At 46.0% G+C, this 23,536-nt stretch overlaps 1 protein-coding gene and 1 long non-coding RNA gene across 2 annotated transcripts; one reads left to right on the plus strand and one right to left on the minus strand.

Moving 5' to 3' along the window:
* Window positions 1-5,208: 5,208 nt before the first annotated feature.
* On the plus strand, window positions 5,209-13,685 carry LOC146178018 (uncharacterized). Its single transcript, XR_014701419.1, has 5 exons — window positions 5,209-5,763; window positions 7,229-7,358; window positions 7,704-7,904; window positions 10,802-10,976; window positions 12,906-13,685. It is a non-coding gene; the product is annotated as an uncharacterized LOC146178018 (long non-coding RNA).
* A 557-nt stretch (window positions 13,686-14,242) lies between these two features.
* LOC146178019 (sodium-dependent nutrient amino acid transporter 1-like) lies at window positions 14,243-15,280 on the minus strand. Its single transcript, XM_084581667.1, has one exon. The coding sequence runs from the start codon at window positions 15,278-15,280 to the stop codon at window positions 14,243-14,245; it is 1,038 nt and encodes a 345-aa protein (XP_084437793.1).
* Between the last annotated feature and the right edge of the window lie 8,256 nt (window positions 15,281-23,536).

Here is a 23,536-nt window from a genome sequence, read left to right on the forward strand (position 1 = left end):
AACGACTTCTGTACCTAAGAGATAATCGCCCATATTTTTTCTTCTATGTTAAAAAAATCCCACCAACGCCGATAGTCGTTGAAATGCAAGAGTGTAAGCTAATATGTATTGCAATTCTATTTCATACAGACCTCACCGAGGGGAATAGTTTGATACAACCCGGTTGTTCTACGACTAGTGGTTCGCCATGTACGCACCTGACTGCAAACACTAATTTTGAGCTTTGAAACCCCAAATGTCGATATTGGGATTCTTACATCAAACTCAGAATATATTTAGTGCTGGGCTTTTAAGCTCTGGTCTCTCTACCACAATCCATAAGGTTTTAGCGTGATGACATCTGTATATTAATATATATTTGAGCGCCCTACCGATCGATGTTCGACTGAAGAGGATTAGATGTCCAAAGCGCTTGCCCACCGAGTGGTAGTCACATTCTAATTTTACTCCTAGGTTCCAAATTTGGGTTCAACAGTTTGAACACGTAACGACGGTTCCTTTTTTGTACCACCCACGTCCTTCTGCTACTAGTTCGCCCGCCATACCCGGCACGGTGGCTGTATGGTTAAGTTGCTCGGCTATTGAACGGCATTATCCGGCTTCCGTCTCGACTGTGGCGGGAGGTAGGTCACCGCCGCTTGCGGCGGGGGCTAGCTTGCCACCGAATTTTTATCTGTTGTAGGCCGTCATTGCGGCGCGCGTCTTTCTTTCCCTCTTCCTTTTCTTTCTTCTCTATATTCTCTTCTATCTGCACGAGGCAGCGGAGGTGGCTCAGCTACAGAGCCAGTAGCAGGCCCGTGCATTTTCTTTTCCTTCTTACAGCTACAACAACAACAACGACTGTGGCGGCCGAGTTTCGACGGAGGTGAAATGAACAGGCATCCATATGCTGCGCAATGCCAGTACTCGTTAAAGATCCCCAGGTGGTCGAAATTACGCGAAGCATTCCACTACGGCTCCTCTTTACACTTTTCTTTCGACCTTCCTCCATTTCCTTACGACTGGTTCAGATGTCCACAGAGAAAAGTGTGACAGATAAATGCATCCTTGATTTCCTCTAAACCATTTATTAGTTATTTTCAAAGGTAAGAGATTACACTCCTTAAAACCTTTGCATCATCTGAAATCTGAAATGATATTCCACTTCACGCCTCGGGGTTCCCAGATTGTAGCGGCAACTATTCGGTCACTTAAACAGCCGAGGTAGTGCGGATAATATTCAACCATTATATGGAACGATTTGAACAGTTCACAAAATCATGAAAGTGCTATCAATAATAATAATAATAATTGGTTCACAGGAAGGGAAAGGCGCAGTATCTGTCACACTTGTGTCTGTGGACACCTGAATCGCGCCGTTAGGAAAGGGAGGAAGGTGGGAGTTAAAGTGGAGAGAGAGAAAGAGGAGCCGCAGTGGAGGGCTACGGAATAATTTCGACAACCTGGGAATCATTGACGTGCGCTGCCATTGCACAGCACACGGACGCGTCCTCGTTTCGCCTCCATCGAAACGCAGCCGCCGAGGTCGGGTTCGAACCCGGTTGAAAGTGCTATCAAGTAAACTACAATGAAGATGAGAACACAATTGAATATTTTAAACATGTGGTGCGTAAAAAAATTATTGATAAATATGAACAAATCGATCAGTTTGAGCTACAAAGACAACATATTTTATGGATTATTATAATTACTGGTAAATTTATAGCTGAGCGAAAGACACATTGATGGTAGCAATATCGTAGGAGATATCTTACTAGGAAGTCATGGAAACAAAAAGCTGCAGCTTCTGAGAGTTATATACTTCTACATCTAAATGGGAATTACGCGCGAGCAGTTTTGTATCACTCATAATTATTTTCATTCCCATCTGGTGTTGCTCCTTTTTCCACAGGTGGATTGACGTCATCTGCACTGGATGACTTTGATTTTCTGCTGGATCCTCTCTTAGACGAGGTATGCTTGAATGCCTTCTTTTTATGTCGTGGTGATGTTCCCGACTTCATTTTCTTCAATGAGGTTGTCTCTTTGGACGTCGACTGGCCGATACGCTTATCGCTGGTTGACGGACTCGCGCTGGCACTCTGCTCGTCAGGAGACTTCAAAAGCTGTGCAGCGTCCGAAGGAAGCCCCAGCTGTGGTGACTTGACCCCTGAGGGAGGTTTTTTTGTCTTCTTTTCTTCTGTGACGTCCGTTTTTTGCTTCGTTTGCGGTGCCTTAATTGCTGAAGGAGATTTCTTTACCTTCTTTTCTTCTGTGACTTCCGTTTTCATCTCAGCCAAGGGTGTAACAATGTTTGTAGGCGAAAAGGGCTCGTATTTCGGCTCAGCAGCAACCACAGGGGATCGTGCCTTTGGCACCGCGTCGTCTTCTATTGCCTTCCGAATTTCCTCAACGTCTTCTTTCGAAAACACTTCAGCGGGAATCTCTTCCAGGTTAGAAGTTATAACAGGCCCCTTGCATGGAATGGTCATTGATGAATCATCGAGGAGAAATCCGGGCCCGAAAGTGGTATCCGGCGTTATCGCACGCGAAGAGCGCAGTCCGAAGTGGCGGTCCAGCATGTCGTTGAAATTCTCGGTATAATGAGGGGTCGTCAAAACGTCCGGTGCAAAGGTTACCGACCGCTCCGTTCCCGCTGCTATCTCTCGAGGGTCTATGGTCTCCGCGACGGTCACTGTATCACCACGGCTACCTGCTCCACCAACGCTCGTCTGGCCGCTGGTGACCCCACTTGGTTGCTCGACGCCGAACAGTGCCGCACTCTTCGAGGCATAGCCGAAATCTCGGAGCAGAACTCGATACTCGTTGGTCGCCGCCTTGTCTCCGGGAAGCCGAGTGACTGCAGGAATCATCAGCTTCTCCCAAGGATAAGCGGTCAGAAGTGCGATTAGGTAAGAGGGAATGAAGCTGACTGCGAACGCGATGATCCATACCCCAAAGAGCTTTTCTATGGTGCTGAATGTAACATTTCTGTATCCATCAATACTCGGCTGCATCACCTCTAGTATGACTAGAAGACCCAGCTGTATAGGTATACCAATGGCCCATGAGATGCGTGTGAACAAGTTCGGGTAGTGTCCCACCATGGCGTGGTAGTCGATCATCATGCGGTCAAGTCCGTAAAGATGTACGCATACCAACACTTCGAGAAGAAGACAAAGCGCTGCGATTATCTCGACATTCGGCCCCAGGAGTTTCATAATGTATGGTCCTGGTGTAGTAGTGAGACCGAGCCCGAGAATGTAGAATAAGCAGCAGCCAAGGAAACAAAGTTCATTTCGGAACCATGTAAATTCGGGGAATTCAAATAACACCGCCTCTAGAAAAACTTCAGGGCCTATCAGCATGTAGCCGAGGGCGTGGGAAAGCAACCAGGTGAAGTACAGAGTACAACCGATGCCCGTACTGTCCAGAAATATCAGTGCCTCTGGCATCATCACGTGCTCAGCGTCCACTGCCTGGAGGATGTGCTCAATGTCCGTGTCCATAGCAGAAGACAAATAGCCGGCATGAGCAAAGAATAGTAGACCGTACAGCCCCGTAGATAACAGTTGCAGTATCACTCTTAAAAAAAAGAGAGTCGAGTGTGGGGAGTCACAGCAATTTGACTCCTTTCTGCCACTTTGCGACTCCTTTCTGTACGAAAGGAGTCGCAGAAGGAATCAATTCTTGCAACCCTCTCTAATGCGGGCGTCTGACTCTCCACGTGGCCTTAACGGAGTCACGGCCAAAGACGGCGGGTAGGGATTAACACGGCTGCTGAAAAAAAAAAAAGAACTTGTGAAAGCACTTTATTTTACGCTGTCTTGCCACTTGTTAGGCCATTGTTAGATTTTGCTTACATTTAGAATGCAACTCCTATGCGCCCGTTCTTGGCTTGAGCTGCGTTGCCGTCGGCGTAACCGGTGGGTTCTCATTTACAGTGCACGTAAAGGATCACAGATGGTGCCGTACTAAAAATGAAGCAGCGGAAGCAGCATACACAACCACGCAAGACATACCAAAGCATCACGGTGCGGAAACATGAAAAGGCCATGGAGATACAATTTAGGTATTGATAGCTTTAAAACACGATTTAAACAAAAAGCTCCCCTCGACAGAGCAAAGAAAACGTCTATTCAAGAAAAGACGAGTAGATGAATGGCAATAGAGAAAAGAACACAAAAATTCTTCAATTTTGTTCTCTAGGTAAGAAGCGTTTCCACTGGAATTTCGTCAGCCAACACAATATCAACGATTTCTCTGAAGAGGAGGCAAATCTCCCAATCCTCGTTGCCTGCAGGAATGCTTGAGCCCAAAATCTGACCGAATGTCATTAAAGAGGTCGCTAAATGAGTGCAATCCACTACTCCACTCATGCATTCTGGCACGGTAGAAAAACACTTAACGAGTTCACCTTTTACAAGATTAGCAAATTGCTTCAAGGCCGACTGAATTATGATCTCGATTTTTCTAAACAAACTTTCGCAGAGTAAGGGAGTTTCCTACTTTCACCAATATCAAAGAAGAGTTTAGGAATGTTTTCCTTCAAGAAGGTCACAAAGCCATGGAAAGACAATGACTCCGGCACCTCCTTGCGTCCTGAACCTTGCGGCGAGTATGGCTCATTTTGCAGAGCTGATAAACTGGCAGAGCGTTCATCGCTGGCCACCACTGAGGTGTCCGAGCCAGCAGCATCAGCACTACAGCTCGATTCTCCGAGTTCAAGTTTCGCTGCAGTTTGGTGGTCACCGGACGAAATGGTTTGCGATAAAGGCTGCTTCGGAAGCTCGCCATAACTTTGTAGTGTTTTTGACAACCATCGATGCCACACGCGATCATGAAACTTGGATCCGAAGAGTGATCATGTTCCAGATGCCACACGACAGTTATGAATTTACTGGCCGAAAACGGGCACTTAGGGCATCGAAAACAGCAGCGGAAGTCATAGTCACTGAAAGTTATCAGCGACACATCGGCGGTGAACACGCAAGGCAGACAATTGCGAATTTCCAAGCAACGAACGGGAAGGAACAACCACCGACACACACCTGGGGAAAATCGAGCACCGCGCAGCTTAGCGCAATTTCGCGGATAACACTGGCGCCGACGAGAGTGCAGTTTTCTGCGCGTTCTTACGTTAGCATCTAAGCCAAGCTGCAAAGTCTTAGCGCTCAAGGTCTGTGAACCGCGCGAACCGTGCGTCGACAGACCTGTTCCCTTTCCGATAGCGTAACTCAATCTTTTCGCGGCGCGATCAGCGCATCCTGTTCATGCGATATCCTCGCCTGCCAACCGTGCGACGCGCTTCTATGGAAAGTCGAAACCATGCCAAGGCACTGATCGGGCTGAAAGTCCAACGCGGTGAAGAAGAGAGGGGTGGAGGATGTGATCACGTTGAGGAGGGAAAGAGCACGCTTAAATCAAAGGAGGATGAATGCGCAGCAAACACCTCCTTGCCTACCTGCCCCTTTCTCCCTAGCGAAAAGGCGCGAAAACATTGCGTCAGCCGTGGGTTGTTTGCGCCGGTCACCATTTTCGGCGGTGGCGTGCGGTAGGCCTCGCTGTGGAAGTGCGGGCACGCAGTAAGCTGGGAGAAGTGTCAGATTCGCTGAAAAGGGCGGCATGGTGCCGAGCAAATTTCCATGCAGGTAGTTTGTTTGGTGTCGTGCGGGGAGTCGAGAAAATGATCACATTATCAGGCACCCAGAGGCTCGCTGACTTGGCGCAAGCCTTCTTGACAGCGAGTTCGCCTACTTGGTGGATGACCGCCTGCTGATTCAGGTGAGTGCTCGCTTTGCATGCTGTGCGTGATGTGTGTTCCGGATCTTTGTCAAATCGTGCGCACGGGAGACACATAAGACCATGATACGTTTGACGAGAAAAAAAAAAGAAAAAAAAATGAACGTGGTACCGTGTTTTGCATACCGATTACTGCTTGCGCATGAGCACCACGTACGGTCGTCAGTAATTAAAACTCGCTAATCGGCTGCGCGGCCATGCATGTTCTTTTTATCATGCCCTTGAGCATTAAACATGTAAGCTCAATCGTCGAGGAGAGATGACTTGAGGCCAATCACTGGCACTATCGTGTTGCAATCGTTGACGCGTGCGATGCATGTTTGCGATACCTTCTTTGTTCACTGCGGGATAGACTAATATAGAATAAAAATTAGTTTGTTAATTCCCCTTCCGTCTGTTAAGAAACGGATGATTTTTCGCCAGCGTACATTCTTATTGCAAACACAGGAAGGCGTCGGGCGCTCGTTAATTTGGGTGCCATTGGACTCGCAACGGTTAGTTTGTACAGGTTTATAGGGGAGCATGTTCTCGATCGTCGACGTGTCGCTCGGCGTTCTTTCTTCATACTCCTAAAGCCAGAACTGCACTGCGCACTCACGCCTGCGAAACTCTGCGGAAAGCGTGAGGATGACAGGGGAACCGCCACCTCTAGGCCTAAAACACTACAGCCGCATAGTTTCATTTTCGGAGCTTCGTTTCCATGCTCGTGGCTATGGCCACCATCAGCCGTGTGTGAGCCAGCCGGTGAAGCCGAGCTACGCAAATTTTAAACGCTAATCTGAGCGTCATTTTTCTTTCCGGCTCGCCGTCCACCGAGGCGTTGTTTCCATCGCGTCCGTACGCGTTGCTCTTGCACTGAGTGACAGCCGCACGCTAATTGTTGTCTTCTATCCTTGCGATGGAATTGTAAAAATGCAACTGCAGATTGTATTTTCGAAATGCATACATGCACTCAAAATTATGCCCATAGTTCAATTTTATTGCACGTGCATAGTGCGTGCTTTACAAGCCATTTGTTGAAAGCCAGTTGGCACTTTCAGAACAATAATTGTAACACGTGGCTAATGGCTGTTATCATAGCTTATCTTGTGCATCCTTTTTTTCTTCTCTCCCTCTCTCTCTGTGTATGCGCGTGCGTGCATGTGTGTGTGTCCACTGTATGCTGATGCTCCTTTTTTGTTGTGGAATTGGTGTAGGTTGGAACTGGCAAAATTTTCAATTGCTTTTCTCTTGCTTTTCTCTTGTGGCAGCAAGGAAGCAATGTCTAGCCAAAAATTAGTGCGACCTAAAATATATACTATGAACTGCTGTTTCATGGTTGACATGAGGGCCATATATTGTTTTAAGATCAATAGGAAAGGGCAACCCTCATCAGCATGACATCAGTATTTAGGTAATGCCTTTGGTGTCATCCTATGAGCTCACCATAATCAGTGCTCAATTTCAGGTATACAACTACCGATTCAAGTGTTTTGTTGACCTTGACCCTGTGGCCTTGACCCTGAGACAGTATTGGAGGACGGGGCATGGATTAACCGCCTTCTTGGTGAAGCTCCTCATGGCCCGCCTGTAGAAAGGTATAAATGTACTCTTTTTTTAAGGGAAGCTGTTGCGGGAGATATTGACATTTGTATCAAGTTATTCATCTATTCTGAGAGTAACTAGGATTTATGTACTGAATTAAGAAGAGAATGCTTAGAGAAGTGCATACTTCACAATGTTGGGTAACCTGAAACAAATAATGTCTTTCCCTTTTGGATAATGTTTCATGATCTGGTGTCATTGCTTGTCTGGTGACTTGCTTTCCAAATGAATTGCTTCTAAATTTTGAGGGAGCCTAGAAATGTGGAGCTGTTTGCTTGAGCTTTGTTTTTGATCTTATCAGTTAGTGCAATGGCCGTATCTTTACTATCACATTTCAGGCCTATCAACAGAGCACTCCATGTTCTGCCTCAGACAGAGAATAGGCAGGACGGTGCAAGAAGTGCGGACCAATACACCTTGTCACAAATGCCTTTATATATAGCTTCAGAAGTTCGAAGCGTAAAGCAGGGTGACATGCCTGACAAACTCGGGAAGAAAATAGTTGACTGGACTGCCTTTGACATGTCCACGCATCTAATGTAAGTGGTGAATCTCTGCTGCCGTAGTTGTATTTACCTTCCCCTGTACTGACTGCTGCCTCAGTTATATTTACCTTGGCCTAGAAGCCACTCTGTTACCAAAACAGATGGTTGGGTTTCCCTGCATAACACATCTTCCTGAAGTTAATTTCCTCCTTTTCATGCACACGAGCTGAAAATTTGCTTTTGAAGAGAAAGAACTGGGAAGAAAAGATTTGACAGACCACTTAAAGAGGACCTGCTGCATTGGGAATGTAACATCCCAGAATCGAGCCGTTGATATGTTGCTCATGCCTGCTGTGCGCTTTGTCTTTCTTGTGATTCAGCGGATTTGGTTAGTTAAATGAAATATTGGAATTAGTGTCACTAGTGGAGAGCAAACAACCTAGCCAGAGCTGAAAATCAAAACTCATTACCAGTCTGAAACAGTAACGTATCGAGGACTAATGACAGCCAAAACCAGGCCTCAGACGTGCACTTATAAGCAGATGGGTAATTAAACATAGGCCACTTAAGGCATGCAACTATCTAACTGTGGTATTTAAAAAATACAGCCTAATTTAGTTGGTGCAATTCAAATACTTCAAACTTTTTTCAGCTTCATCTTGTAAGTGCTTACACTAGACTGAATGTTTTTTGTGCATTGTAAAATTGATTCTAATAACAAATAGAGCAGGCAAATTCACCTACTTAGTTTTATTGATGTCAGCTGGTAAAATAATCTTTTGAAATATTGCATTGTAATTGTAATATGCAGCATTGGTAAGGTTATATTTGCTGTTATTTACATGCTGTTTTAGCACATATGCAGTTTATGCACGGCACAGCAGTTTAGTTTTTTATACGCAGTGCATGCAAGAAAGGATTTGCTATAGTTTCCAAAATTTTTGATGGAAAAGTGGAAAAGTGCATAGTTTTACTCTAGAGCAGTATTTCAGATATGAGCAAGCATGTTATTACCCACCCAATTTAGGACACTTTCCTTCGGTATTTAAGTCCTAAGGTATAGTAAAGTGACTTTTCTTCTAATTTTGAGCTTCCTAATTTCTTCAGTTTTTTGTTTACCCTGAAATGATTATGTTCTCTTTAAGTTCTACTTTATTCGCGTGTTGTTACTCAGAATAGTGGCCTTCACTGTTCTGGTTCAAAGCAGAATCTGATCATTTGAAGTGATTTCTGTTGTGTGGTGCACCTTTTGAGGGTCGGTCACCTGTTCTGTCATACGTGAAGTGATAGTATTACATGGGTGATGTATATTTTAGCTTCACATAAGCTACAGCCAGTACTCTGTTGCTATCATTGTTAATTACGTTTTAATATATTTCAGAATAAGGTATCTTGCATTGAAAAACTGAGTTCTAGTCAGTTGGTCTTTATGCAGGCCTCCTGATACTTGTCCCTGAGGAACAAATTCAAAAACATTCGAAAAAGAATGCAGCCTGGCTGTCCAGAAGTGAACGCACAAAAGGAGGAAGTCAAATTGAGGAAGCTCGCTTAATACACTCAGTATGAGAACTCATTCCGCCGCGAGGTAATGAGTGCACAACAGCATGTTCATTACTGTATACCCCAAATTTTTCGTCTGATTTTCAATCTGGCTTACACAGCTATGTATTCCAAGCATGATTTTCAGTGTATGAAGCATAGGCTTCCACACTCTGGCATCCTACAGCTCTTGTTGCACCTTTGAAGACTTACTCCGAAATGCAAGAAAATTATTTGCATGCTGAAGAACTAGTGCAGTATGCGCATTTTCACGGAGTATCTATCTGCTTTTCGACAGAACATTAGGCAACGCGTTGCATCATGATGCTTTTAATTTCAGACTGGGGTGGAATCCACATTTGAAATCTATCCCATTTTTGTGAATGAAACCGTAAACTTCATGAAAAAAGAACTTCAGAGGACAATGCCTAATATAGAATTGGTGAAGGACGCCATGGATAGGACTGCACCGGCAAGGCGCCGAGCTCTCGAAATTGAGAAGATTAACCTGAATGACTTCTTAGAGGTGTATCCAACGTTGAAGGTTGACAAAGAGGTGACGTTTCTAAACTAGCAGTGCACGAATATTTTGTTCAAGCAAAATGGGCAATTTTATGGCTCCTTTGTTCATTTTATATTTTAGAGCACGGGCTTCTGTATATATTTGTGGTTGATAAATACTACCATCCTGTGCATATACCTCTCCTTTTAAGGACTTTGTGAGCTTTGTTGAGAACACTGCGTAGGATGAGGGGACGTATATTATGGTGAGGCAGCCCAAAAGTAACTTAAAATAAAATGCCTCTGCTCGTACCAATTGTATAACTGGCTTAAGATGAGGGGACAGTGCAAACAATTGCAATGTGTTAATAGCATCAATGTGAACTTGAATTACCACGTTCGTATTGGAAACACAAAAAATAGAAGTCAGCTGTGCTGAGGTGTCTGTTGTTGTACAGTGCAATGTAGTCAGGCTGCACAGTGTTTTGGTTGGAAATAAATGTATGCCTGTTAATTTAGCTAATGAGGGGGCTGCGGTAAGGAAAATCTTGCAGATTCAAATTCTGAGTACAAGCTTTGCATCCAGATTTAGGTATTTTGGTCTGAATGTATTTTGCATTGTGGAGAAAATATATTGTTATAATTTACACCTGAATGTCATTCATCAAATACACTGGGCATGTATTTTTTGGATCTGTTGACAGAATATGTCAATTTACAGCTGCTGAGCGTACGTTTAGGTCTAACAAGAAGCATGAAATCACGATGCAAATTAAGTTATAAATAATAAAAGTTAACAATTCTCATGTAACTAGTTTGGCCAGATCTTATTCAAGAGACTGTTTAATATGGATAAACCCCTGTTGTGTGCCATAGATGTGAACAATATATTTTTTTTGCATTTCTGCTAGATCTGCAAAGAATTCTATCGACTCACGGGCATTTCTGTGGATTTGAAATTGCTGGAAGCACTGAGAGAAGACAGTGATGGCATTTTTCATGCGGCAAGATGCAAACAGTCAGTATTGTCCGGAAACTGCAACGTGATGTCTGAAATCAAAAATGCAGAGGTGATTGCCAAGAACTGTAAGTAACAGCCTCATATTTGAATGAAAAATGTAAGCAATGTTTTGTCATCAAAGAAATTAAGGTACCAGTGGTGTGTGCAAAAACCGGAATGTCTAGCGTACAAGTGCCTTTTATTTTATTTTGCATCAACATGAAATGACAAAGTGAAACTAAGCAATATCCAGCTGTGAAGCAACTGCTTTTCTGCTCCAGAGGATGCTAACAGTTGCAAGGAGTGTAAATGCACTTCTTTACAACAGGGTTGAAATTTTGGGGACTGGTGGCTTCAGTGAGAGATCTGAGAATTTTGGGGAATGGTGGCTTCAGTGAGAGATCTGAACACTAGTTTGTTCATGATGTAGCTTTTATGTAAAACAGTAAACTCTGCTAGTAAGTGTAGCATTCGGACAGAAAAGTTTGACAGACAACTAACACTAGCTCAAAATTGTGAAATAATATTGTTAAAAAATTTATCAAATGCCCTGGCTTTGTGATTCATGCATTGCTCCATTATCTTTTATGCTTCATACATTGCTTTAGGGAAGAAAATGCATAAATGCATGCACTGTTGATGTCTGTTCTTTTAATTTTAATTAAACATAAAGTTTTAAATTTGCTTCTTAACTGCTATGTACAGTCAAGGACAAAACTGCAGGATGCGGATTCACAAAAAAGAAATTATTTCTGCATTGCCTCGCTAGTCAGTCTGCTGATATTTTTTATCTAACTGGAACAAGCGTGTCCTTTTATGATTCAGTTCATTTTACTCGCCTGTTTCACCTGACTGCACAGAAAAATAATTTTTTTATTGAAACATGCATTCTGCAGAATTTTGTCAATGACTGTACATGTTTGCAAGAAGACTAAAAAGCTCTTCTCTGCCATTTTGCATGTTTAAAAATTTTTTTACTAAGCGTTTTGTATCTTTCTTTTCTAGAGTAAAGAGTGTGCACTATGTACACTGGTAAGTGTGTACATAGTGCACTGTATTGGTTACCGGTAGACAACTTAGAAAGTCAGAGAATATTTTTACATAACTTCGTGCTGTGCATAGTGCTATAAGTTCACACGACCTCTGTAACTTCTTTGGAGAAATATTATTTGTAAGTACAGTTATGTAAAAAAAATCTTAAAATTTTTTTGTGTGTTACTTTTATGAAAAGAAATGTACCTATATTTGTCCTTACACTAATGCCACAATAGCCAAAAAGAAATAGGAAACTCTATTTGGTGAAATATTGTCTAGGTATTTTGACAACTTCATTTTTCTCCATTTTCTTTCGTTTCTTCTTTTTCAGTGTGAATATTCTTACATAGTTGTACAGTAAATGCTAATGTTTGAGAAATATATCTAGCTGCCATAGGCACCATGCCCAAAATGTACCACAAATCATTTGCAGCTGTTTTGGAAACTAATGTGACAGAGTTAAGGGTTGGAAGCTTAAAGTGTCAAGTTTATTTCCATGATGTGACCAACAGAAAAGGTCACATTGTAGCTGCAGCAGAAAGGATAACATGAGCATGGTGACTGCTGAAATTCATCTTCCACTGTCATTAAATGCTCCTTATCAGATTACTCATCTCGAGTGGAAATGTTGGCTAGCTTTTTCAATACTTGAAGGCCTTTGCAGGCTGCTAACACCCAGAGCAGTTCTTATATTGTAGCAATTTTGGGTGTGTAAGGAGTTTAATTGGTGTGCTCGTTCTACATGTTCTGTTTATTCTTTTCACTTATTTTTGGGTGTGTAACGAGCTTAATTGGGGTGCTTGTACTACATGTTCTGTTTATTCTTTTCACTCAATTTTTTTGCAAGAATGAATGGCTAAAAAGGCGCCAGCCTAACAGGTTGATGTCAATGTGCATGAAAAACGATGTTTAACCTTCTGATTTTACCTGACCCAAAGCAATTTATTTCACTGACAGTGTAATACATTTTCATTTGGCAGGTACCAGGCAAGCGGTGTCCATACCCAACAGGGTATACAATGAGAGTAGATCGCTTACACCTGAAGCAATGCACGTGGCATTTGAAGACATTTTGCATTAATGTCCTTGACCTGACAGAGGGATTTTGTGTGGTTTTCTGTATGTACTAGGCATATAGCATTGAGTACGCGCCAGCATTGAAGCATATGTTTTGTGTGATTGAGCACCTGCTTGGAATAAAAAAAAGCAAAGTTGGGTGCAAGAGCCCTTCACTGCTAACAAAACTTAGAGCCCAAGCTGGCAAAAAGCATAAGACTAATTTAGTGTGTTTTACAGCTTTAATTAAAGTGCCCTCATAAGTGCAGTGCACATTTTCAGGGCCACTGGTTATTTTGCACTCTCTAAGTGGCATGAATAATCCCCCACCACTCCCCACCTTTGTGAAGACATTCTGCTTTCATGTGTTGGTGTTTTTTTCGTCTTATATGCTGTGTGTTAGACACACTCAGTATGTATAATCATTTAATAAAGCTGTCAGCTTTTTACAGCCTCGTCTTTTGCAGAAATATGTTCATCTAAGCATGCACTGCATTATGCAGACACTCGCAGAACTGCCACACAGTTAAATGGACGATCCTAGTAGAGTGGATTTTAGAACCATTCTTTTAATGATCACCCAAACACGTCTTAGGGGTTTAGCAAAAGGCTCAGAATAAGGATTGCCTTTAGCAGTTTCACATGAGCTATCCGACGCTCAGTGAATGCAATGTGCCTCCATAATGTGAGTCTTCTCACTCAAACAATGAGCGTCACGCTGAACCTCTGGGAAGCAGCCAGTTGACCACCCTGAAGGAGCCAACGCAGCAACTGTCAAAAGAGTCAACGAATGCAATGTGACTCTCTAACGAGAGTCTTCTCACTCTAAAAATGAGCGTCCTGCTGATTCTCTGAGAAGCAGCCAGGTGACCACCCTGAAGGAGGCAAGACAACAACTGTCAGAGGAGTCGACGATGGCAATGTGACTCTCTAGTGAGAGTCTTCTTACTCTAAAAATGAGCGTCCTGCTGATCCTCTGAGAAGCAGCCAGGTGACTACCCTGAAGGAGGCAATGCAGCCACTGTCAAAGGAGTCGACGACGGCAATGTGACTCCCTAGTGAGAGTCTTCTCACTCTAACAATGAGGGTCTTGCTGAATCCCTGAAAAGTGGCCTGGTGACCACCCTAAAGGAGGCAATAAGACAATTTTCTATGGAGTCGCACTTACGCTGCTTCGGCCAGTGGAGGGTCAATGTGTTTTGTGCTCGAAGGGAGTCATCGGTAAACCCCAAAAAGGCATCACATATGTGGCAAATTTTGACTACCCAAAAAGGAGTCGATAAGAACTCCTTTCTTTTTTAGAGTGTAGGGTCATGGTGATCGCCAGCGTTCCAATGTTGCTTTTGAATGGGTTGAAGCGCGCAACGCTCAAGAAGCAACCACTGAAGAGGCCAACGTTGCTGACAGCCAACTTGAGTGCGTCCCTCCATAGTTCATAATTCAGCAGTCCTGAGATCGGCTTTGCCAGCAGAAGACTTACGCCGCGACTGCTCTCCTTCAGACCAATGGAATTCGTAAACATGAGCGCCAGTGTAGTCCCTGATACGGCCACGATTGCATACACTGCATATTGTGCGTTCTGCAGGCCATTCCTGACAATGGCGAACACGATTAGCCATAGTACTGCCGTTGTGATGGTCATCTCCGGGTGCACAGCGTCGTTACCCTCGACCGAGAGACGGAGAACCCTGGAGTCGAAGAAGAGCTGCACTGAGCTGCTGGAGCCGTTAACACAATCGGCTGTGTTAAACGTGTTGTACTCAGCCTCGGGAACAAACACTGTCGTCATACCGTCGGTGACGGGCACCCCCTGCGTCTCCTGTGAGTCTCGGTAACGGTCCATTATTCGCTGCTGCAAGCTGTCGCACAGGATCATGTTTTTCTGAGGCGCAAAACACGACTCATTGGACCAAGTGTGATCGCAGTGCTTCCAAGGAATTGGAGAGTGCACCCAGTTGACCAAGAAGACGCTCGAATAGGCGCACCTTGTTGTGAAAGTCACCAGTCCGAGAGCGAAGTAGAAGCACATTGTGTAGCCTAGGCCCCTCATGCCGGGCACGGTGTCGAAGATACCAATGCATCCGGCGCCCGAGAACTGACTGAGTGTGGTCTCCAGTTGCATGATGGGAACGACCAAGCTCAGCGATACTACTGCGTAGGCAACGAAGAATGGAACACCACCATGCCGGTACAACAAGTTAGGCAAGACAAAAATACTGTTCTTGCCTACGAACACCGCGGTAAACGTGAGAAGCTGTTGGGTTCGGCTGGCGAAGATGGGGCGGTCTGTTGCGAGCATTGCTACTCGCCTGGAGTCATCCGCTGTAGTTCCACGAAGGCGATGATGTAATGTAGTGGATGGAGCCCAGCCTAGTTCTTCTTCTTCTTCCTAGGCATTACTTAATGCGACCAATATTCTTACTAAGATTAGGAAAAATTCAGGGGTAACAAGACGTCGAAGCGGTTTTTTTTTTCAAATTGACGTGGGCTAACTGTTGTCTTCAGCGGAGAGGTTGCCTTTCACAGAAGCACACATTATGAAACCTTGCAATTGGGTAATCATTTACTCATGCTGAATATATTAAGCAGGTGTGAACAAATTAAAAAAAGGAAACGAGAAACAGAGAGGAAAGAAAATGAAGAAAGGGATAATTAAAGAAACGAAAAGGCGTGCAGTTCTGTCATTATCTATGTCACCGATACTTTTAGAGCGCAGTTCGGTGGTCGAGCCGTGTAAGCCATTGTTGTCGGTTTGTTGTTGTTGTTGCGGCTGTAGGAAGAAGGAAACGAAAATGCACAGGCCTGCTACTGGCTCTGTAGCTGAGCCACCTCCGCTGCATTGTGGGGAGAGGAGAGAAAATAGAGAAGAAAAGGAAAAAGAAAAGGGAGAGAAAGACGCGCGCCGCAACAACAGCCGTCGTCTACCACCGAAGCAGTGGCTGGTGCAATGACGGCCTACAAAAAATAAAAATCAGTGGCTGGCTAGCCCATGCCGCAAGCGGCATTAACCTAGCGTCCCAGCCTCGTAGGGTTAGGAACTGCCATCCTTCACCACCCCGCTGCCTCGTGCAGACGGAAGAGATAATAGGGAAGAAAAAAAGGAAGAGTGAGAGAAAGACGCGCGCCGCAACAACAACCGTCGTCCACCATCGAAGCGGTGGCAGGTGCAATGACGGCCTACAACAGATAAAAATTCGGTGGCAGACTAGCCACCGCCGCTAGCGGCGTTGACCTACGTGCCCCAGCCAACCGAGCGGGAGATATTCAAGAGACTCAAAAGATATGTCCCATTAAGAATTTTCTAGAAGACGAGAAAGAAGAAACACGAGCTCTGCACCAGTCGTTTGTGGGAGTTTTTATCTTCTCTTCTGGTCGGGAGGAAAAATTAGAAGGGCTCAACGCTGCTGAACTGAATATGTAGCGAAAGCATTAGCTGCGAATGACCGAGCGTTCTTCTTCTTTTTCTTCTTCTCCTTCTTCTTTTGCTTCTTTTTCTCTATCTCTTTCATTTTCTTCTTCTCCTTCGGGATTACATGCGGCTCTTGCGCATGCGCATAACGAGCGGGGCGCACACGCCAGATTCGGCTCTGACTAGCGTAGTGTACATTTACGCTACAAAATAGATTCTTTTATAACTGCTCCTCGTTGCCGCGTTCCCAGCTGAATTTGTGCAGGCCTGTTTCTGCTTCTGGGAAAGAGAGCCATGGCTAGCCTTGACCGCCTAGTAAAGACCAGAGGTAGACTGCCAATTAAGACCCGTATAACTCGTGATATGGTCTTTCCAGTTGTGATGTATGGATGCGAGAGTTGGACTGTGAAGAAGGCTGACCGCCGAAGAATTGACGCGTTTGAATTGTAGTGCTGGCGGAAACTCTTGAGAGTTCCTTGGACTGCCAGAAGAGCAAATCAGTCGATATTGCCGACCATAAACCCTGACTGCTCATGGGAGGGTCAAATTATAAAGTTAAACTTCAGCTAAATTGGCCATCTGATGGGAAGAGAGGAGTCGCTGGAGAAAGATTTGATGTCGTGAAAGGGTGCGGGTCATCTGAGGAGGGGTAGGCAGTGAACTCGGTGGTTAGATGGCATCTTCGGTGCGCTGCAGATGCAGTTATGTGGGGTTAGGAAGATAGTGAGAGACCGGAAAACATGGCGTGATATGGTCCATAGGGTCGCGAACAGTCGGACACAACTGAACGACTGAACTGAACTGAACTTAGTGGCAATATTGTGCTGAGCCAGGCCACGCCGGGGTGGTGCAGTGGTAAGACGCCCGACTACTGTGCCGGAGTACCCGGGTTTAAACCCGACCTCGGCGGCTGCGTTTCGATGGTCGCGAAATGAAGTGGTGTCCGTGTGCTGTGCGATGTCAGCACACGTTGAAGATCTCCAGGTGGTCGAAAATATTCCGTAGCCGCCCCCCGCCCCTACGGCTTCCCTTTCTCTCTTTCCACTTTCACTCCTACCTCCCTTCCTTCCCTTACGGCGCGGATCAGGTGTCCACAGAGCAAGCGTGACAGGTACTGCGCATTTTCCTTACTGTGAACCAATTATTATTATTATTATTATTGTGCTAAGCCAGAAGCAATTCAAACTTCTGCGGTTTTTTGTCGTCGATATATATCGCTCAGGGGTGCTTACTAGAATTGCCGTTACGGGAAATTAGCTTGCGCTTGACTTCAGTGGCTGTACTTTCTCTTGTCGCTTCTATGCTGGAACCTGCCAGTGGGAATGTTCTAGAGTCCAAATGATTTACAATAGTATAGATTGGATTAATTGTTTGTCCCGTACTTTCAATATTCTTTTTATTATTCCTAAATGTTTTCGTTTTTTATTTATTTACTATTTCCTTTTCATACAAATTTAAACCTGAGTAAGCCTCAGTACCAGCCTCCAAAATCAGTCAGTTAACTTTATTTGCTCAATTTTCTCATCTGAATCCTGTAGTATGCATTATAGGAAGCTCTAATCGCCTTCTAGCTATGGTGAATTGTGCTTGTGGGTATATAAGTAATTTTTAGGAGGGAAACAACAACATATCTACCCATACATGTGTACTACATATGTACAGTCTTTGTCAAATATATACAGCCCAAGGCGTTCTCTTCTAAGACCTGTAACGCGGCTCCTGGTAGCAATACTGCAATATGAATGCAAGCTAGAGGAGAATGAGGACCAGATTTGCCATCTATGAGATTTCAAACGGTAGAGTGGCGTTACGAGCTCTGTTACGGGGCTGCAAAAAAAAAAGCGCTTGGGCTGTATACTTTTGCCAAAGACTGTACAAACGATCGCCTCTGAAGTCCTTCAAAACGCCTACACATCTGAGCTCAGATTTGCATAAAGAAGTGTCGTGATTGTGCTTAAAATTTTTTACGGTAATATATTGTTAATTACGGTCAATTTAAAGAAAAGAATTCGCATATACCTATCTATTACATCCACCGCCCCTTGTTGAAAATTTCTGATTTAAGGAGCTGCTCGAAAGTATATCCATGGATGTTTTGCTTATTCAGTGTCCCTAATGTAACAAAATGTAAACTGATCATATGTATAAACTGTAATAAAAGCTTGTGATTCAGTCCACGTCTCCATTTCCACTCTCTGTTTCGTTCGGCAGAAACATATTTAGGTTTTTTCTACTGAAGTAATATTTGTTGGGTGTCCACAGTGGTATTTTGCGCTTGAAGGCATCCGCTTGCGGTGAAATGTTTAAACTTTCAAACAAGCAGTGCCTGAAGTGAAGCTGACTTCAGAGCACCATGCTAAGCGATTCTTCCGTTCCACATTGGGAGTAGTGTGACATAAAACCTTCGATATATAGCTAAAATAATTAATATATATGTTATTCTCTAGAGTAAGCCTTGATTTGAATGAAGTAGCAAATAACCTCATTTCGGCCATGAGTCTGGTTCCCTCCCACTGACAAAATTTTCTTTGATATTTTGAAACGATAAAACCACTACGCCAGCTTTTTGAGCCGTCAGCGTCATGGAGGTTCACACTTTCTTGTGACTTTGAAAGGTACTGCGCATCTCTTTCCTTATAAACTAATTTACAATAAAATCGAAAGCTTCATTTCTCTGGCTTCACAGCTCCCCGACCCACTCACATCGTCTTGGTATCCGGCCAAGCAGGCAACCCCGCTAACGGGCAGCCCACTCAACTGCTCGAGCGCACGTCAACCGAGCAGGGCATACCGAAGATTGGGGAAGCACGCGGGACAGACTTCTCACCTATCATGACATAACACTTCACTACCGACAACAACGACTCTTATTTGCTCCACCACATACATCTCTCTTAAACCCCATCAAATAATTTGGCGACAGCTACAAGCCAAGACCTTTCCCTCGCCAACTTGGTTGGTCTTGGCACACCCGGGTCGGTATGACTCCGCATGCTTTCTATGCGGCGCAACTAAACCAGTAGTAGTAAAAACGTTTATTTTAACAGAGGAGTTCGGGCCACGCAGGCCCCTGGGCCCCCACACGGCCCCACTACACTCAAACGTTCATGTTCCTGCGGTTCATGACGTCGGCAGCTCGGTCTGTGGCGGCCTTTTGCCGGACCGGGTCCTCAGAGCGTAGCAGGGTCTCCCATTCATCCCAGGTGGTGAAGTTCTCCAGACCCTGCGTATGAGAATCCGCCGGGCACTGGAATAGAATGTAGGCGAGGGTGGCAGTGGGCTCGTTGCAAAGGGTGCAGGAGGCGTCAGTGAGAGTGGGGTGGTCACGGGACCTAATGTAAGGGGATGGGAGGGTTCGCGTCTGGAGGTGACGCCATAGTGTTTGGTGGTGATTGCTGAGGGAGGAGTGAGGTGGGGGGTAGATCTGTGTCTCGACCCGGTAGGCCTGAGTCATCTTTTTAAACGTGTGCATGCGCTCCCGGTAGAACTCTGACGTGGGGACCGCCTGTACCCAGCATATTAGACCTCGGGCTAAGCTGTTGGCGGCCTGGTTGCTAGGGTTCCCCGAGTGCGCCGGCATACAGATAAGCTCCACGTGGAGGGGCGGTTGGCAGTGGGCGAGGTCAGTATGCATAAAGCAGAAACATGAACTCGCCCACGTGCGAAATTTGGTATTTCAGTTTTTGAGTTTATTAGTATATATCTAGCTTCCGTGTGGGCAATTGCAAGGGCGATCGCTGCCTCCTCGTCCACTTCTGAGGAGGTAACAGAGCGGACGGGGAGAGTTGCAATGGACTGAAGGGTATTGTTCACCGCGGCTGCCGCCACCTCATCGCCTGAGCATGCGGCGTCCACCCATACGGCATCCGTCTCGGAGCTGTAATATTTGTGGAGCGCCTTTGCCCGGGCTTGGCGGCGGGGCTCGTGGTGTTGTGGATGGGAGTTTCGGGGAAGTGGTTTGACAAGAATGTTGGAGTGGATAGGGCATGGGAAGGAGAGGAGTGTGGGGTCGTTAGCGGGGATGTGAACATCGAGAGTTTGGAGGATGTGACGTCCGGTTCGAGTCTGTGTCAATCGGACATACTGGGTCTGTCTGTGGGCCTCCACAAGCTCCCCAACAGTATTGTGGAGACCCAGCTGAAGTAATTTCTCTGTTGAAGTGTTGAGGGGTAGGTGGAGGGCCGTTTTGAAAGCGGTACGAAGCATCCCGTCCAAGGTGGAGATCTCGTCACCTCTAAGTTTGATGTAAGGGAGCGTGTATAAGAATCGGCTGAGGATAAAGGCATGAATGAAGCGACATAGATCATGCTCCCTCATGCCCTGTGGTGGCCCGAAACTCTGCGGATGAGGTGCGAGATCGCACCTGTAACCCGCTTGAGTTTCTTTATTGTGAGGCTGTTTGTACCGTTGCTTCGGATATGAAGTCCCAGGACCCGGAGAGTGTCCATGTCCGTAATGGGACAATTATCCAAAACAATGGTTATGGGGGCTCTGGGAGGGTTACGGGTGGTGGGGTGGAGGATGAGGAGCTCGGACTTCTCTGGGGAGCATGAGAGTACGATGCTTCGGGCGTGTTCTTGCGTTAATGTGGCGGCGCTTTGTAATGTGCCTTTTATGTCGCCATCACTGCCGTGGGTGGTCCACAACGTTATGTCGTCGGCATAGAGGGTGTGCCGGAGGTGTGGTATCGTGGTGAGTTTCCGGGCGAGTGAGATCATTGTCGCGTTGAGCAGGAAAGGGGAGAGGACGGAGCCCTGGGGAGTACCGACCCCTTTAAGCGAGGAAGGAGGTGATGTGTGTGGCCAAAGTGGACCTCAGCCGTGCGGTTGTTAAGGAAAGTTCCGATATAGGTGTGCGTACGCACACCCATATCAAGACAGAAGAGGGCTGTCATGGATCGCGGTGTGATCAACTCGATCAAATGCTTTAGATAAATCTAAAGCCAGGACGGCCTTTGTATGGCCCGGGATAGCCGGGTCAAAAATGTTGGTGGTTAGCTGCAGCATGGCATCCTGCCCGGACAAATGCGGGCGGAAGCCGACCATGCAGGGAGGTAGAGGTCATTGTCGATCATGTGCTGAGTGAGTCTCGCTAGCACGACGCGTTCGAGAAGTTTTCCCAGACACGAATTGAGGTAGATGGGTCGGAGGTTAGCTAGTGTGAGGGATTTATTTGGTCTGGGAATAAATATAACTTTGGCATGACGCCAAGACTGGGGGAGGGTGCATTCCGATCAGCATTTATTAAAGTAGTCCGCAATCAGGGTGATCGATTGATCATCCAGTTTGCGAAGCATTGAGTTGGAGATTTTGTAAACGCCAGTAGCGGAAGATGTGCGGAGAGTCAGGAGGGTCGCTCAGACCTCGGCTTCCGTAATCTCAACATCGAGAGCAGAATTTGGTTGATCTGCATAGGGAGGTAGGGGGTCGGATGTGCCGGGTGATGTATGTGTTTGTTTTAGGTTGTCCAAAAGGACGTCCCCCGCTATGCCCTGTCCACTGTTCTAATCCACGAACCCCCCTCTCCGTCGTCACTATCCCGGCTCTCACTTCCACTGCCGCAGAGGAAGCAGCCATCGCCCTCGCCACTGCCAACACATCGGCCCTTTTCATATTTAGCGACTCTAAGACCGCAGTCCGCAACTTTGCAAATGGTAAAACCTCTTTCTATGCGCTCAACATTCTTGAGCACTCCCCCTCCCCCTTTCCCGTCCTATCCAACTCTTCTGGGTTCCGGCTACCACCGGGCACTCTGGAAATGAGGCGACAAATTTCATCGCTCGCGAGATGACCGACCGAGCTGGCCCACTCCACTCCGGGATGGACACATATGAGTCCCTCCTAACCTTCCGTGATGTTACACTTCACTACCGCAACTCCCGCTTATCCCTCCCTCCCCCTAAAAGGTAGCTATCTAAAATAGAACTGAATACTTGGCGTCATTTACAGGCCCACACGTTCCTCTCCCCTGCACGCCTTGCCCTTATTCACCCCGGTGCCGTCTCCTGGCAACTGAACCGCCCGCAGCTGTAAGAGGCTGCTTTGGCCAGCTCGGAGCCGCATATTCAACTGTGGCTTACGACCTGGGCAGCGGAAGTCACCGTCAGGCATGCCCTGGAGGCTACGACCAGCAGCCGGAAGGCCACCCACGGAACGGCGGCAACATAATATTGTTTGGCCTTCACTAAATAAAGTTTCACGACCACAGTCACCGCATCATGTACCTTGTGCGCGTAGAACCATGCCGAACACTTGCTGCGTACTAGGATGCCGTTCCGGTTACAAAGGGGTGACCGAGAAGGTCTCGTTGTATCCCTTCCCTGCTGCAAGGAGCTGTCGGAAAAATGGAAGCGTGCAATACCGCGGGAAAAAACTGGTAACATCACTTTCGGTTCTAAATTTGCTCCTGTTTGTGAAAACCACTTTCACGCCGCGGGCATCATTCGTGTCGTGGAATTTACTGTGACCGGCGAGTCGGTATCACTAAAACGAGGGAGGCCAGCGCTGCAGCCTTACGCTATCCCATAGATTTTCGAAGGTCTTCAAGGCTATTTGAGAATTGTCTAAACCAAGTAAGCGGTCCCCAGTAGCTCGGAAACATGAGAGACCACGGCGGGTAGTTATGATAACAGAGGGAGATAAGCTGGCTCAGCTTACATTTTACGCTACGTAAACAGCGGTATATGTTTGTGAAGAGCTAGTTAAACAGCCGTAGCGCCGAGGTGCAGCCGTTGCCATCGGTGCATTCCAAAAAAAGAGCTCTTTCGTGAACCGGGGCGTGGCACAGCGGTAAAGCGCTAGGCTGGAGATCCAAAGGATGGAGGTTCAATTCCTGAATGAAGACAAATCTTTGGTAATGAGGGGAAGTCGCACACCTCTTAAACGTTGCTAGGCAACGCCGGCAGAGCTTGGTGAGGGGGCTGCGCAACTGTCCTTGCCTGTGATGTCACTCGATCGCGGCCTACGGCATAAGCGAAGCTCGGCTCCCACCCTTGTATTGAAGCGTTTCTATTCAAACTCGTTACACACGATGTGCAGCGTCCTATCCCGCACGCCGTACCACGCAGACGGCGAGCGGGTTCAATTAGCACAAGCAAGGTGTTGCTGCCCGGCAGAGCAGCAGCATATTTGCAATGTATTGGCTGTT

This window comes from Amblyomma maculatum, chromosome 10 (assembly GCF_055883805.1).
Source record: "Amblyomma maculatum isolate TAMU_Amacu chromosome 10, ASM5588380v1, whole genome shotgun sequence".
Lineage (NCBI taxonomy): Eukaryota > Metazoa > Arthropoda > Arachnida > Ixodida > Ixodidae > Amblyomma > Amblyomma maculatum.